This window comes from Penicillium canescens (genome assembly GCF_028828765.1).
Source record: "Penicillium canescens strain IBT 15451 chromosome Unknown utg000010l_segment0_segment0, whole genome shotgun sequence".
NCBI lineage: Eukaryota > Fungi > Ascomycota > Eurotiomycetes > Eurotiales > Aspergillaceae > Penicillium > Penicillium canescens.
In genome coordinates this window covers 1,711,873-1,725,694 of record NW_026703972.1, presented here as the reverse complement: position 1 = coordinate 1,725,694, position 13,822 = coordinate 1,711,873, and the positions used below count along the sequence as shown (strand labels likewise).

General features: G+C 48.0%; 7 protein-coding genes across 7 annotated transcripts; 2 read left to right on the top strand and 5 right to left on the bottom strand.

Annotated features, from left to right (window-relative positions):
• Positions 1-1,139: 1,139 nt before the first annotated feature.
• N7446_012357 (uncharacterized protein) lies at positions 1,140-1,820 on the bottom strand (the record flags this gene model as incomplete). The annotated part of the gene is made up of 2 exons (XM_058521099.1): positions 1,140-1,557; positions 1,720-1,820. The coding sequence occupies 2 exons, from the start codon at positions 1,818-1,820 to the stop codon at positions 1,140-1,142; spliced, it is 519 nt and encodes a 172-aa protein (XP_058366465.1).
• A 285-nt stretch (positions 1,821-2,105) lies between these two features.
• Positions 2,106-2,333, bottom strand: N7446_012356 (uncharacterized protein; the record flags this gene model as incomplete). The annotated part of the gene is made up of 1 exon (XM_058521098.1): positions 2,106-2,333. One exon carries the CDS (start codon positions 2,331-2,333, stop codon positions 2,106-2,108), a length of 228 nt encoding a protein of 75 aa, XP_058366464.1.
• On the top strand, positions 2,332-3,058 carry N7446_012355 (short chain dehydrogenase/reductase family protein; the record flags this gene model as incomplete). Its single annotated transcript, XM_058521097.1, has 3 exons — positions 2,332-2,370; positions 2,506-2,847; positions 2,903-3,058. The coding sequence occupies 3 exons, from the start codon at positions 2,332-2,334 to the stop codon at positions 3,056-3,058; spliced, it is 537 nt and encodes a 178-aa protein (XP_058366463.1).
• Positions 3,059-3,331: 273 nt separating this feature from the next.
• N7446_012354 (hypervirulence associated TUDOR domain-containing protein) lies at positions 3,332-4,050 on the bottom strand. The gene is made up of 3 exons (XM_058521096.1): positions 3,845-4,050; positions 3,690-3,752; positions 3,332-3,621 (listed from the first exon to the last, which is right to left on the bottom strand). The coding sequence occupies exons 1-3, from the start codon at positions 4,013-4,015 to the stop codon at positions 3,556-3,558; spliced, it is 300 nt and encodes a 99-aa protein (XP_058366462.1). The 5' UTR covers positions 4,016-4,050; the 3' UTR covers positions 3,332-3,555.
• Positions 4,051-4,800: 750 nt separating this feature from the next.
• On the top strand, positions 4,801-5,260 carry N7446_012353 (uncharacterized protein; the record flags this gene model as incomplete). The annotated part of the gene is made up of 2 exons (XM_058521095.1): positions 4,801-4,829; positions 4,912-5,260. The coding sequence occupies 2 exons, from the start codon at positions 4,801-4,803 to the stop codon at positions 5,258-5,260; spliced, it is 378 nt and encodes a 125-aa protein (XP_058366461.1).
• An 801-nt stretch (positions 5,261-6,061) lies between these two features.
• Positions 6,062-8,428, bottom strand: N7446_012352 (alpha-N-acetylglucosaminidase; the record flags this gene model as incomplete). Its single annotated transcript, XM_058521094.1, has 3 exons — positions 6,062-7,932; positions 7,986-8,134; positions 8,193-8,428. 3 exons carry the CDS (start codon positions 8,426-8,428, stop codon positions 6,062-6,064), a joined length of 2,256 nt encoding a protein of 751 aa, XP_058366460.1.
• Positions 8,429-11,470: 3,042 nt separating this feature from the next.
• On the bottom strand, positions 11,471-13,069 carry N7446_012351 (GIY-YIG nuclease family protein; the record flags this gene model as incomplete). Its single annotated transcript, XM_058521093.1, has 1 exon — positions 11,471-13,069. One exon carries the CDS (start codon positions 13,067-13,069, stop codon positions 11,471-11,473), a length of 1,599 nt encoding a protein of 532 aa, XP_058366459.1.
• Between the last annotated feature and the right edge of the window lie 753 nt (positions 13,070-13,822).

Genomic DNA, 13,822 nt, shown 5'->3' with positions numbered 1-13,822 from the left:
GAGCTAGATTATAAATGTTTTAATAACAATGAAGTTCGCATTTATAGCTATTGTGTTGTATCATAAGGGCCCAGCATGCATAACGTAATTCACATGCGAGTTAGTTGGGACTGCATAGGTACCTATTGCCCCAGGAGCTTATAACGTTAACGTATCGTGTAAGCGAGTGGAACATGTAAGCGAGTGGAACACCCGCCCGCTATATCTACTATTATTATTCAATTTTTTCAACCACAATACGAATTCATTAAAACTGAGGCTATTCAGACCTCTCTAGGCACCTATTTCTCTTATGTCCAGGCGTTTTACAGAGACTGCATCGCTGTGGGCGTCTCTCATTGGTCTGATTAGGTGTCGGCGATGCTCCGCCGGCTTGCTCATGTATAGCTTCTTCCACCTGCCCCGGTCCACTAATACGCGTCATTGCTTCTTGAACTAGTAGACTACCTTCATGCGCTATTTGAGCTTTCGTACGCCGCTTTCTACGCGTCACTTTCGCATTGGCGGCAAGCAATTCATTGATTTGCTGCCTCGCGATAGTGAAACTGTGGATAGCAAGCTGACAGCCTTTCTCCATTTGGTCTATCGCATCACCTAGACGTCTAGGGTCATCGGCAGCGAGCTTCCGAATAGATGAGGCCTGTCTCTTCACTTCTTTCACTGTTCGCGGCGTCTTTGGAGTAAAATTGCGGCTTGAATCGCTACTATGGCTAGTAGGTCGTGGGGGGTGATAAGGCGGACATTAAGCTTCGAAATAACGTGCTGCGGGTCGAATGGCTTGATACCAGCGCCGGCGAAGCTATTCACAATATTGCTCTCTGTAAATGCCTTGATTCGGGCCTTCTTGTATGCCTCTAAGAAGTCATTCTTATCGACGCGGTGTATGCCAAGCCTTGTCTGGGACTCAACCACTTCACTATAAGCCCGTTTCAATACCCCAAAACAGCCGATATCGAGAGGCTGTAAAAGGTGCGATGAATGCGCCGGCATACAGATCGTGATGATATTATTTTGAGCGCAGATTTCGTCAAATTGAGGCGTAAGATGGCTGCCATGTCCGTCAAGGACGAGGAGACGATATACTCCTTTCGTACGGCTTATAGTCGATGGGATAAAGACCTTTTGAAGCCATTCAAGGCTTATAGAATGCGTAGTCCATCCTTTTTCAGTAACTGCGAAAGCCAAGTCGCCGGTAGGTCTGTATCGCCGAACCAGGCCTTCATAAAGACCTTACCCTTAAAAATGACGCATGGCGGTAACGTATACCCCGACGCGCTTATTGCTTCAAGTGTCGTCACCCATTCGCGATTTCCAGGCTGTAAAAGAGCTCGCCGACCGTACGAAGTCCTCGTCACAACTTTTGCAGTGGCTGTAAGGCCGAGAGCGAAGCCAGTCTCGTCGAAATTGTAGATATCCTCCTCAAGGATACCGTATTTCGCAATCGTACTTTGAAGGTAGTTAAACCACGTTGTAATCATCTTCACGTCCTCGCATTGAGCTCGCCGGTAATCGTAAGACCTCGAGAATCGAGGTTCTCGGGGCAATTCCTGAAAGGTCCTGCTCAACCATTAGAGAAATTTGTGCTGAATATCTCGGCCCGTATCATGCTCGTTGTCACTTAAGACAGTATATTCCCCAGAACACCATGCAGATGCGATATATCAAGATAAGTAGGAGGAATAGTAATCCCGGCCCAGATTGGAACAGCCCGGTACTGACCTTGGCTTTTCGGCCAGTCTCAATGGACAGAAATCAGGAGTCGAGAACGTCTCCGCAGACAGCGCCTCAATCCTAGGCGAGCTAGCACTCGACGCTGGCATAGCGAAGTGCGTGCTCTGGGCCAGGAGGTGGAGGTTTGGAAGCTATTGCGCTGTGACTGGCCGCGTGAGTGGCCAAGGATTGGGCCATGGTTAGAGTGCGTTGGCGTAAGGCCAGAGATGGAGCCGGAGGGTGTGACCCGTGACTCACAGAGTTTGATGCAGAGGAAATTTCGGCGCGGAGCCTAGTCGGTCTCTGAATGGACGCTGTATTTGGATGGTATCGGGGACTGTGGGTTGCGCATCTTGCACTTTGTCGGTAGGGGTCTGGCCCGGGGTGGGGACTTGTTACTGTTGCATGGTCCAGTTCGGCATTTGGGTATTCCATGCTGGGGTGGTGGCTTGCTGGTTCACGTACTCTGGGACCTGGGCTGAGTTGGGGCCTATTGAGCGTGTGACCATCGAGTATTGCTCCTCAGAGCCGGACATGCAGTACATGTAGGAGTTGGCATTGTGGTCGAAGGATGTTGCTGACGAGAGGATGTAGCTGTCGGCTGTTGCCAGATGGCTTGCCATGGAGCTTGAATCTTGCGAGAAGGACGAGTGGATGTTGGTCAGGTCACTTTCGCAAAGCTTCGGTCTGAGGAAAAGCGGCTTGGTTTAGTAGGAATATCCACTCTGCATTTTATTGTCGCCGGTTTACTCATATACATAACTGTTGCTATCCGCCGGTATAAATGCGAACCAGTACGGCGAGACGAATGACCGAATCGACCGCCATTTTCAAGTAAACTGGCTGGGCCAATTTTATGTCTGTAACCTGCCTTACCCACTGCTGCACAAAACGTCCAAGTTCCCCAACACACCTGCCCCCCGAATTGTATTCGAATCATCAGAGCAGCATCGCGCCGCACCGGAAGAAGTTCATTTTGCTTCACTTGATGAAATTAACAACGACAAACTGAGTCCTACTGAGCTTTACGGCCGGTCCAAACTTGCAATCATCCTAGGAGTCAAGTACGGTCTCGTAGAGCGCGTTATTAAACCAAACAAGGATAACATTTATGCGCTCTCTGTACATCCGGGTGCCGTAAGTTCGTTAAGACATGGAGATGAACTTGCGCCATGACTAACACCTATCCTAGGTCAATACTGCCATGCAGCAGCAATGGAAGGAGGCATACCCGGGTCTGACGGGGAAGCTTATCACAACAGCTATGCTTGCGGTGGGGCGTGATGTTGAACAAGGCTCTTTCAGCGCGTTGTATGCCGCGTCGAGCCCAGACATTGAAGTTAAATAATGGAATGGATACTACCTGACGGACCCTGGCCAACAGGGCGAGGAGTCTGTTCAAGCTTCTGATCGCACTCTTGGTGCCGCCCTTTGGGATTTAAGCCACCGAAAATCAAGGAGAACGTTAGCGACGACGCCATCGCAGACTGGAGCGCAAGTGTTTGAGACATTTAAAATATCTCCATACAGGGAAAGGAGGCGAAATGGCAGAATTCCGGAGGAGATATTTTAGCAAGTTACCGGCATATTGCCCCAGTAAACAAAACAATATAGGTAGAGTGTTGGCTTTCACTACTTGAGATCAGTACCTGAATGTCAAACTACTGTTGTGGGCAGCGGATAATTTTTTACAATATAGATATATATGAAGTGTACAGACGCTAACCAGCTACGATAAGATATTTGGCAGTCTCGCAACACGGCCAGCGTTAAGCACCCGAGGTGAAAAGCGCTTTAGGAAAACCCAATCGAAAATATACTGGGAGCTCTTATTTAGCTCCCCCATTACTTGATCTCCAAAGTGCCAGGATTGTGTGCCACCATTTTACCATCCTTGTTCTCGAAGCGAACCTACCAAAGGCAGGGTTCCATTAGCATGATAAATTAATCTAATTCTAAAATAGTATCATCCTACTCACTTTTGGTGGGTTTTTCACGTCAACTTCTTCCGCTCGTTGCTGGTCTAAGATGATCTCATCCACCTGTATATATGAGGAGTCGTTAGCGCACTCTGCCCACTAGGCTCATATATGTCCAACCAATGGTTGTTAATAAGATGTTGTCCTTTACTAACGTGTCCTTCATGCGTTCCGCCGCGGATTTTGGTAACAACATAATCACCAGGATGGATGATCTTGCCATGCTTGTCTGTAACTTCCTTATCACTCATTATGTTAAGAGTTTCTGTAAGAAGTGGAAGAAGTAGATGAGAAATTATTGAGGGTATTAGAGATATGGGGATCATGGCATCTCGCTACATATATGTGTTTGAGCGATGATTGCCATCCAGGAGTCATGATGATCTCATATAAACTTCACCCCTACGAATCTATTTAATTAGACCTCTCTAAAACCCATGGCACTACCGAAATACCCCAGCCTAGTGGTGGTAACAAAACCCTTGGAACCACGGTGGCTGATCGAGTGATACGACCGGGGTACCCGGCCGCCCATATCAATATCTGCAACGCAAATACTGCACGAATATCTTGATGGTTGACCCACAACATCTATGTGCAGTCATAATACAGGATGCTCCGGAACAATTGTACTAACAGCAACTTAGCCCGTAAACTACGCTGGGAACGCTTTTCCTCTGATTCGTTAATCTAATGGCTAGATACTCTGAAGGAGAGTAACCAGGTTCTCTAGAAGTGCGGGTTCAGGTTGAGAGGGATCGCCAAGTTCGAGCTACGTATAAGATCATCATTCACCTCACTTATCTGGGAAAACCTTAATTTCTTCCTTCTTCTTGTTCAGAGACCTGCTAACTTTAAACACAGCAAGCTTTTTCTCAGTATCAAGCGAGTTGTACCCATACAAATAATATCTCATAGGAAACAATTATAAACCAGATAATCTTCTGGGTATTTGACCCGGGGGACCATATGACGTCACGAAAACTTGAATGATGATCCCGCCGTTTCTGTCTCCCATGCGTTCCTTATAGGATCAGCTAGCGGCCATAGTCGATTAGAAAAAGAAAATTTTAATTTTGGAGAACAACACAAGATTAACTATACGACCAATATGAATATCGATATGGAATCCATCAAAACGTAAGTTAGGCAACGGCGGGTAGGCTCTCACCTATGTCTAGGGCATGTGGTCGCAGATTATCTATACTAACTATTGATGCAGAATCGACGAGTTCCACGAGTTGGTCAAATGCAAAAAGTACACCATATTGTGCTTTAGCGGTTCCAACGTTCCACCTGGATCTGTTGTGGAAGCGACCTACACGCACATAACTACCGCAATACCTACTGAAATGCTAAGCATAGTCACTATTAACTTGAAGGAAAACCCTGCTATATCCTTGGTTGCCGATGTTAAGGAAGAGATGATGCTAGTTTTTATGGATGGGAGGGAGATAGCAAGATATCCTGGCATTGCGCCTGATCAACTGGAGTACGTGGTATCAAAAACTTTGTGCGGATTGGGGGACGCCAATGAAGGCTTTGCGCAAGCTATTTGCTCGAAAATTTGATGCGGGTCTACTGCACATTAATCACGAAGATGTGTGTGGTTGCTGCGTTCTACCGGCTCACAAATAGTCTGTATTGCATCTCTGATCTGGCTTAAAGAGGTCGCGCGCCACGATAGCGTTTTCAGGCGACTGTAAGCTACTCCTACAATCAAGGATTACCAGTAATGGTATTCGTGTTTCGGGGGACAAGGATTGGCACAAAATATTCGGACCCCTGTAGTAAAAGGCATGAGTGATTTGCCTAGCCTCCCGAAAATAATAGACGTGCCATGCTTCCGCGCAACGAATTTTGTAATTGAATATCCACACCTGTTGTTGGCCCAGTGGTATAATTCACATTATTCCACCTAGGGCATGCTGTACGGTTTGCAAATCAATTTGCTGCAATCGTAATGCCAGCCTAGGACCGAACAGGCACTCATTTATTCGTGCCCAGCATCTGCTATAGCCTGATAATCGCAGGGCTGGGGAAAATGATATCTTCACAATGACTACAGTTTTCTCACTCTTTCACGTGACCCTCACCTGTGACAGTTTACTCGGGAATAGATCAGCTTTAGAATGTGCGGCTCCAAATCGTGACACCGTGGGATGGTCTGACTAGAGTATTTTGAAGTGTTATTTCAAATTGTTGTTAAAGTACACTCGTCCTTATCTCGTTCATACGGGGCGATAGCTGAAGTCGCTGTTACGATCTAGATGATAGGGAGAAGATACACTTGGCTAAACAGAGAAAAAAATAAGATGTCATTGTATTTTTACTAATCCAAACAACTCCTATCAACAAACAACCCCACCGAATCAGGCGTCAAAAACCGACGGCCACTGGGCACGCACATATGCCAACGCCTTCTGGAGATTCGTTGCATCTCCCGAAGGCTTGGGAGCTTTCCACGTCTGTTCCTGCCACCGAAGCCCAAAATCTAACAGTTGCGCGTCCCACTCCGTGACATTGTACAATGCAGGCGGGGTTGAATTCAGATACTGCACGAACATCTCCCAGCGGGGCACGTAGTACGTGGACACCAAACCGGCCCAGGACTTCGAGGCGTAATCATTAATATGGCCCTGGGGTCCCCAGAGCGTGATCTGATTGCGCGCATTATACTCAAGATAAGAGGATAAGCTCTGGTTACCGCCGGACCAAGACCGAGCAGCGTCGATCCATGTCGAGAGACAGAAGTGGGGGTTTGTGAGAAGGACGGTATCTAGATCCTTCAGCAGGTGGACGAGCTTTGCGCCCTCGTCCGTTAAGACGCTTGAGGAGGAATTCGAGCCGTAGTAGGTAGACACTAGATTCATGTACAACGGAATGAACGCATTGGCCATGACCTGGCGCGTAACATCGACCATGTCGTATTCATAGGCTGGGTTGGTCCAGAGTTGTGGTTCTGTGTGGGCGGCTTGGTGCATCAACTGCCACGCGTGCACGAGCACCGATGGGTCGTAGTTAATGGTGGTAGGATGGTGGCCGGTGATCCCAACAAGTCCCTCGGTGTTAGGCCGAAGCTCGAAGATAGACTTACTCACAGCGATGGCGGACGCCAGGTCAGTGTTGTTGTACACAGTGGTGCGTATTAGGTCCCAGGCCTCATATAGCTCCCCCGGAATCAATTTGAGGCCCGCATACCGGCTAGTGACCCACTGATGGAAGTACTCATGCGTGTCTAATGGAGTTGTCGACCACGCCTGGTCAAGGAACAGGTCGTACACTACCTCGTTGCCCTCCTGACCCTCCATGCTTAGACCGTAACCGACCATGGATGGCGAGTGGAGACGCGCGTCGGTCACGTTCTGAGTGATATTCATGATCTGCCCGTATAAGCCCATGTTGCCACCGTAGTCGTGCAACATACACCAAATCCAAGGCTTGCCATAGTAGGAGTTCGTCTGTTGCCATACTGGGGCTGATTCCGAGTATAGGTCTAGAATTAGCATGTCCTGGTTATGCTCGACACCTGAGAGATAGGCCTCAATCCGCTGATCGGTCCAGAAGGCCGAGTCGGAATAGAAGAGCCAACCCTGCATCATCCAGATAGCCTGGGGATCAGCCGCTTTCAAACTGCGCCAGGTGTTACGAGTGACATTGCGTAGATAGCTCAGGTCACCAGAGTAGGGGTCGTTCTCGTTGTATTGATCCAGCGTGTAGATATGGCTCACGTTGCCGTAGGCAGCCTGTTGCTTGTGGATGAAGATACGCTGGATCTCTGCATAGTGGCTGTCAAATGGTTCGAGGAACAAGTCATTGGTGTATTGAATGGGAAACTCCGACCATTGGGAGCCTCGCACCACGCTCGCATTAGGCATGACACGGGTGATGTTATTGGGAACAAAGCCGGTAAATGCGGGCAGCACCGGAGTCATCCCTAGCTCCACCATACGTTGCACGATCTGTTTCTGCAAGGCAAATTGATCATCAATCCATTGCTGGGGCAAGTCTCCACCCCAGGAACCCTGGATATTGCCGAATCGGTTCCATGCCTGGAACGCCGGCCCACTTAGAAAAGTTGCAATCTCCGCGTCCGTGAGACCGATTTCGCGAAAGACCTCAACCATGATTTTCTCGAAGCCCACCCAGGCTAGGGGCAGGTTCACGCCGCGGAGGGCAAGCCAGTCTAGTTGCAACTGCCAGTCTTCCCATGACCAGAAAGCAGCAGTGTAGGAGAATGTTACTAGCAAATGTTAGCCAGAGAACAATGCGGCACAGTTGCGGTGGGAATCCAACCAGTGTTGAAGTGATAACGCCACGGTACAGTGCTAGAGCCACTGATGGGACTAGCAAGTTGAGGCAGCTTGGCGGGCGCAAGGTCCAGGCGACTGCCAATGTACCAGTAGATATCAACGTGGGCAACAGCGGTGAGATAGCGATGGAGGCTATTGATTCAGATCAGCATGGATAGGAATAAGGATGACGACAAGGGGTTATGAATACCCTGAAGACAATGCACTGAGTGAGCTACCCTGCACAAGAACTGTGCCGTTGGCAGCGGTGCTCACGACATACTGGTCGTAGCTGTTCGCAGCTTGGGTAGCATTTACTAGTGTGAAACGAAAACTGTCAGCATGGTTCGGCAGTCGACGCTGGACGAGATTGTAAATGCCCTCAGTGGACTGAGCGGCCACCGTGGACGCGGCACACAACCAGAGCAGCGATTGAGACCACCGCATGACGACAGAGAAGCAAGTAGAGAGAGAGACTTGAAGAGAGCCAGCCTGGAGAACTGACTTCACAGAAAGATCAAAAAGCAGGCCTTATACTTTTCTTATTGTTCGAGAAATCCACGACCTGATGCTCCACTGCCAACGACTGGCCGCGTTTTTTAAAGTTTAATTAAACTTAAGCTTTTGTCTTCCCTCTCAAACCAACTAGCAAGTTCCAGCATGTGCTGTCAAATACCCCTGTTACATTACCCTGGTTAATTTCTATGAATTTCCAACCAATCGTGGGCCAATCAAGGGGTACTAGACCCCTCAAGCCATGCGAGGTCGTGGCACTAACGGCGAAAGGAACTATGAAAGTCGGACGGAGACTTTTTTTAATTTCGGGAGAAAGTCCTTCCGCCCCTGCACTCCGTGGGTCTTGATGGCTCGTTACCACGCAACAAAGATGTCTTCGCCGTCGAAACGTCTCATTGAACATTCGCTCTGCATTAAACATGCCTTGTGATCCTGCATGAGGGCGTGGATCTAGTCTAATTGATCAGCGAAAATTTCTCCGCGGACAGAGGGAGATTTACATGCGGCGTCAAACAGGGGAACAGTAATCTAACGATTGGGAGTCGGCATCTAGAAACCTTCACCGAGACCAAACTCACACAGTAGTACAGTGGTGTTGTAGATTAACGCCACCACTAGAAGTTCGAATTTCGATTAATATTGCAGGAACTCACGTGCTAGATCATTTGCTCCTCGATGCCACGGTGTGGCGACACTTGGAGCAGGAAACCCAAAGAACTAGAGCCAAGGTGAGGCCTAGGCCTCCAGGGCTGGATTCGGCGGATTAAGCTGACCTTAGGTTGCTGCGTCGAACACACTTTCCGGCACACGTCTATGGGCAACGTCTAAGAATAGTCAAGAATTGGATTGGACGTACAATACTGTAAGTAGGTAGAACACCATCTTCGAACAATTTGAAGCAGGCCGCCTTGATCTTCAGCTATTTTACGAAGACAAAAGTGGCTGCATATTGATTGTCATACCACGCCATAAGGTCTCGCATCAGCGCCATCGGGGTTTGGGATATATAGAGTAGAAGACATGTCGAGTCACATTGGCAAATCCTGGTTCTCAATTGCAACATCAAGCTTTGCAGCTTGGGCACACGTCCAAACAAGGCAAAAGGAATCGTTTGGTCGTCCGAGTCCCCTTAGCTACAGGATTTCCAATATGACTACTCTTTCAAGCAAACCTTGTCCACAAAGCCCATGTTCGTCGCAACCGCAAACCGATAGTCTATGCTTGGTCAGCCCACATTATGAATGCAGTTGTGCTAGAGTGTCTTTCACCTGTCCAAAGCTCCACTTGGTTCATTGATTCAGCAAATTGTCCAAAGACAGTTTTCACCCTCTGATCCGCCTCTCTCCTTGTCAGTACCTGCGCAGAAAGGGATTTAGGAAAGGTGGACAGTAATGGAGTAAAGAGGGACGAAAAACATTTAGTCGTTCTTTGCTTTATTGGTTTGATCTCCTGTAAATTTGAAATCGGAGGGTCCATTATATTCATAGCTTTAATTCAAACCCCACCTCAATCGAATCTGTTCTTCCTCAGCCCTGCCTACCACTTATTGGGTGGTTTTTGGGAAGGAAGGGGTGGGGTGGGGTGGGGCTCCCTGGAGAAGAGGAAATGCACGGACAGCTGGAAGAGCGAGTTATGAACATCCAATAGGAGGTCGCTTGTTCGACTCAACTAATCCAAAGTTCAAGATTCAACCGATTCTTGCACGATCTTGTTTGTCAGCCAGTGCGACGATGCTGAGGTGTCGATATTTCCCGGACAGATGTCGCCCCCACCAATTTCACAGTGCAGCCATCTTTTGTGGCCATTCCAGTGGAAGCCGACTCGGGCGGATAGAAAATGGTGATGTCCTGTATCTCCGCAGAGTTGCGGGCTCATGTACCGCAGCTGTTGGCTAGGGGTTGCGATAGTAGAGTGGCTGAAGTCACATCAGAAGTGGGGATAGACTCCCTAAATGACAATTGAAGCTAGTTCCAAAGAATTGGAAAGCAGAAAAGGTTGCATTTAACGCGATCAATTCATCTGGCTCGGTTGTTGAGGGACACGTCGGAGTAGCCCAAGGATCCAGCTGCGCAGATTCCACATTCAGGCCAAAATCCACGCCCGCTATGTTTTCGCTGTGGTTCAGGGGAGGGAAAAACCAACGTGGAATCAAGAAAATGCCGAGAATCGCCAGATTATCGACTTCACTCTCCGTTGTCTCAACCATGCCACCGTAAATCGGCGGCTGAGTTCGGTGTTTGTCTACCACGAAGACAGAAGTCAAATCCCGCCCCAAAAGTCAATTCCAGCTAGAACGTACACACCCCTAATGAATAGGCTACCAAAGCTGCTTCGGTTAAACTATTCATGTAGTATCAACAACATGCCTAGTGCATGGGCCCCCTGCCCCAAAATGCTTCGAAAAGCTTGTCCGAGCTGACAAACAAAGTTCAGGCAACCATGCCGCGAAGCGCCATGTGGAGAGAAATCCGGCATCCCACGTACAACCTTCAACATAACTAAGTATCGTCAAAGTTTGTCGAAGTGTTCCAGAACGCGAGGATTGCATGTTCTTATGATCTTTGGGGTTGAAACTTCCGGAATTAATCTAATCAAAACAGTGCAACATGTTTTCGATCGAAGTTTTGTGGAGAGAACATGGTGCTTCCTCATAAGGCGCCGCATGAAATGCGGGACATATTAGCAGTTTCCTATACACGAGGAACACGCTGTGAATAGTCACGTCTTTGGTCTTCATAAGAGCCATAGTGAACATGAAATGAGTGCGGCACGTATATAATGAGGGTCGCGTATAGACGTGGTTGAAGTTGTCAGGCGACAGCGATCTTGCTTTCCCGCGCCAGTTCTTCTATGTTTGGGCTGTTTGCAAAGAATATCCTACGGGGTTCCATGGAGTCCTACTGTATCGAGTCATTTACTTTCTGTTCAAGCGGGAAAATACGGCTTGACTGGGGTTCGTGCGGAAGTAACTATCTATAAAGCATCCATGTACTTGTCCATATCAGAAGCTTTCCGTGCCTCCACTTGCTTAAGCAATAACCGATCGGGTTCGTACGGCCCTTTTTTCATCCACGCAGACCATTTCTCAATCACTGCCATGGCCTTCGTGGGTGACATCTCAAACCATTCTTCGTGTGTTTTTAAACAGCCCTGACAATAGATAATCACTTGGCGATGCTTCAACTCCGCGTGACATAATTTCTCAACACGGCGGGCGTTCGGAACGAGCGCCGCATTGACCCCAGGTATTGGGAACAAAGGGTTTGATTTTCGGTTGCAGTCAAAGCACCACTCCTCGTGGCGCTTTTCAATAGTGCGCGTGGTGTACCCAATCTTGAGAAAACCTTTATTTCCTTCAACTTCATAGATGTAAAGGTAGCCATTTTTTTGATCAGTTGCGCTCAACTGCTTTTTCATCTGGCTTCGTACACCATCATATGAAGCCCTATGATCATCAGGCCTATCACTTCTTTCGACGATGTCGAAAGGTGTCGTATCGTACTGGTCCAACCAATATGTAACCAGATCCTTGACGGAACCGACAGATATAGAGTATGGCTTTGAATATCCTTCCAAACCTGCCGGGGATAGTATATGCTTTTGTTCAGTGAAAAATTTGCGAGTTGCCGGAGAGCTTTTGATTAACACCTGTCTTTGGGGATCAACTGTGGTGTTGCTTTCCTTTAATGGCTCAGGAACCGAGCTTGCCCTTTCAAGGACGTCCTCAATCCTTTCCTTCCACGATGCCAGCTCTTTCAATGAGCTCTGCTTCGTATGAAGATGACATTTCATATTTGTCGAAAGAACTCGAAGGAAGTAGTCCAAACTTATCTTGTTTAAGTAGACGTCGGCGTTGGTAATTTTCTTGATTGTCTTGGTGCAATTTTGAGCCTTTTGCCCTCCAATAGGTTTATTGCAGCGCTTGTTTTCCCCAGTAGTTCCCATGCACTGAGTACTAATTCGACCAAAGCAAAGTCCAATTTTTCTTTCGATTGATGTGCCATGTGGGGCCCGGCCAGGTCCAGAAGGTAAGGAGTCTGTCCATGTATCCAGCCGCATCTGTTTTACGTAACCGCGTCTGTGCTGGCGGCAATGCATAAGATCGACCAGCTTCTCCAAGTCAAGTTGAAATTGAGGGGATGACGGATGACGCACAATCATTGAATCAATGTGATTCTCAATACGGTCACGAAGCTTGTTTGCTACGGGGCGACTGCATGGCGTCTGATCTTTTGTGAGGCCACCACACCGCCAGTCGTCAATACCAAAGAGACTTTTCAAGTTTGATGCTTCTGGCAGTACTGTTTCATCTCTCGGATCTGCATCTGGAGTGCTCGAACGAGTGACATGGTTCAGGGAGTTGGTGGGATTGACCGCGCTCGCCGACAAGACGGCTGTAGAGGAGCCTAGCTTTTGACCAAAATCTTCACAGGTAGTAAGAGGAACACCTTCTCTTTCACGCGGCGAATTTGGAGGGCTTGGATAGGCAGCTACATCTCTGATGTCGGGGCTCTCGGGGATAAAGGTTTTACCGGATGGAATAGTATGTGTCGTTTTTCTGTTCGAATTCATAGCTATCAGAATACGGATTCGCTACTCGACAGTGCGAATATCCTCTTCGAGAGATGGAAGAAGCAGCTAGGATGCAATAAAGAATGAATGAGCCGCAGCCCTCGGTGACGGTTTGGTTCTTGTTGACGCCGTAAGTCGGGTGGCTGCGTGGAGCGACGAGTATGTGTTGTGACTCCCTTGGAGCCTAGAAGACAGTGAATATAGGAACCTGGCAATACCAGACGTGATGAATGAGGTAGCGATCACTTGGACGAAATGTAAGATAACTTGAGTGTTCACTGGATGAAAATATTTCGCGGTCAAGTCGGGGAGATGAAGAAGGAACTTAAAAGCCGAGCGGAGCAGGCTATATGGATGCCCGTACCGAGGGATAGGGTGGGGTGGGGCATCGACGTGCCAAGATGTTTGTTATGTATATTACCAGTATAGTCCGATACTTGTTACAGCGGTGTTTCATAAGTACAATATTTGATCTCCGATACTTCGGACTAGGACCTACTTTTAAATACTGCTAAGCAGAAACCTCGGAATTTCATTCAATTTCAATAGCTAGTATGCCCTCATATTTAATAGCTTCAGATATAGTAGGCGGTCTAAAACGGCGGTCAGCCTAAAATTGGACCCCACGTATCGGAGGTCAAATACTTATGAAACACCACTGTACTTACAATCCGGGATTACTATTGTCTTGGCATTGGGGGCTGATAATTAATTGAAGAATGTCGAAGGTGACACCGATTTCCGGAAGTACTT

What these genes read in the sequence shown, in the direction of transcription:
- N7446_012354 (XM_058521096.1), bottom strand. Translation starts at nt 4,015, where the DNA reads ATGATCCCCATATCTCTAATACCCTCAATAATTTCTCATCTACTTCTT. An exon ending in GCGGAACGCATGAAGGACAC is followed by an intron (nt 3,753 to 3,844) that starts GTTAGTAAAGGA and finishes TCATATATACAG; the next exon opens with GTGGATGAGATCATCTTAGA. An exon ending in ACGTGAAAAACCCACCAAAA is followed by an intron (nt 3,622 to 3,689) that starts GTGAGTAGGATG and finishes TGCCTTTGGTAG; the next exon opens with GTTCGCTTCGAGAACAAGGA.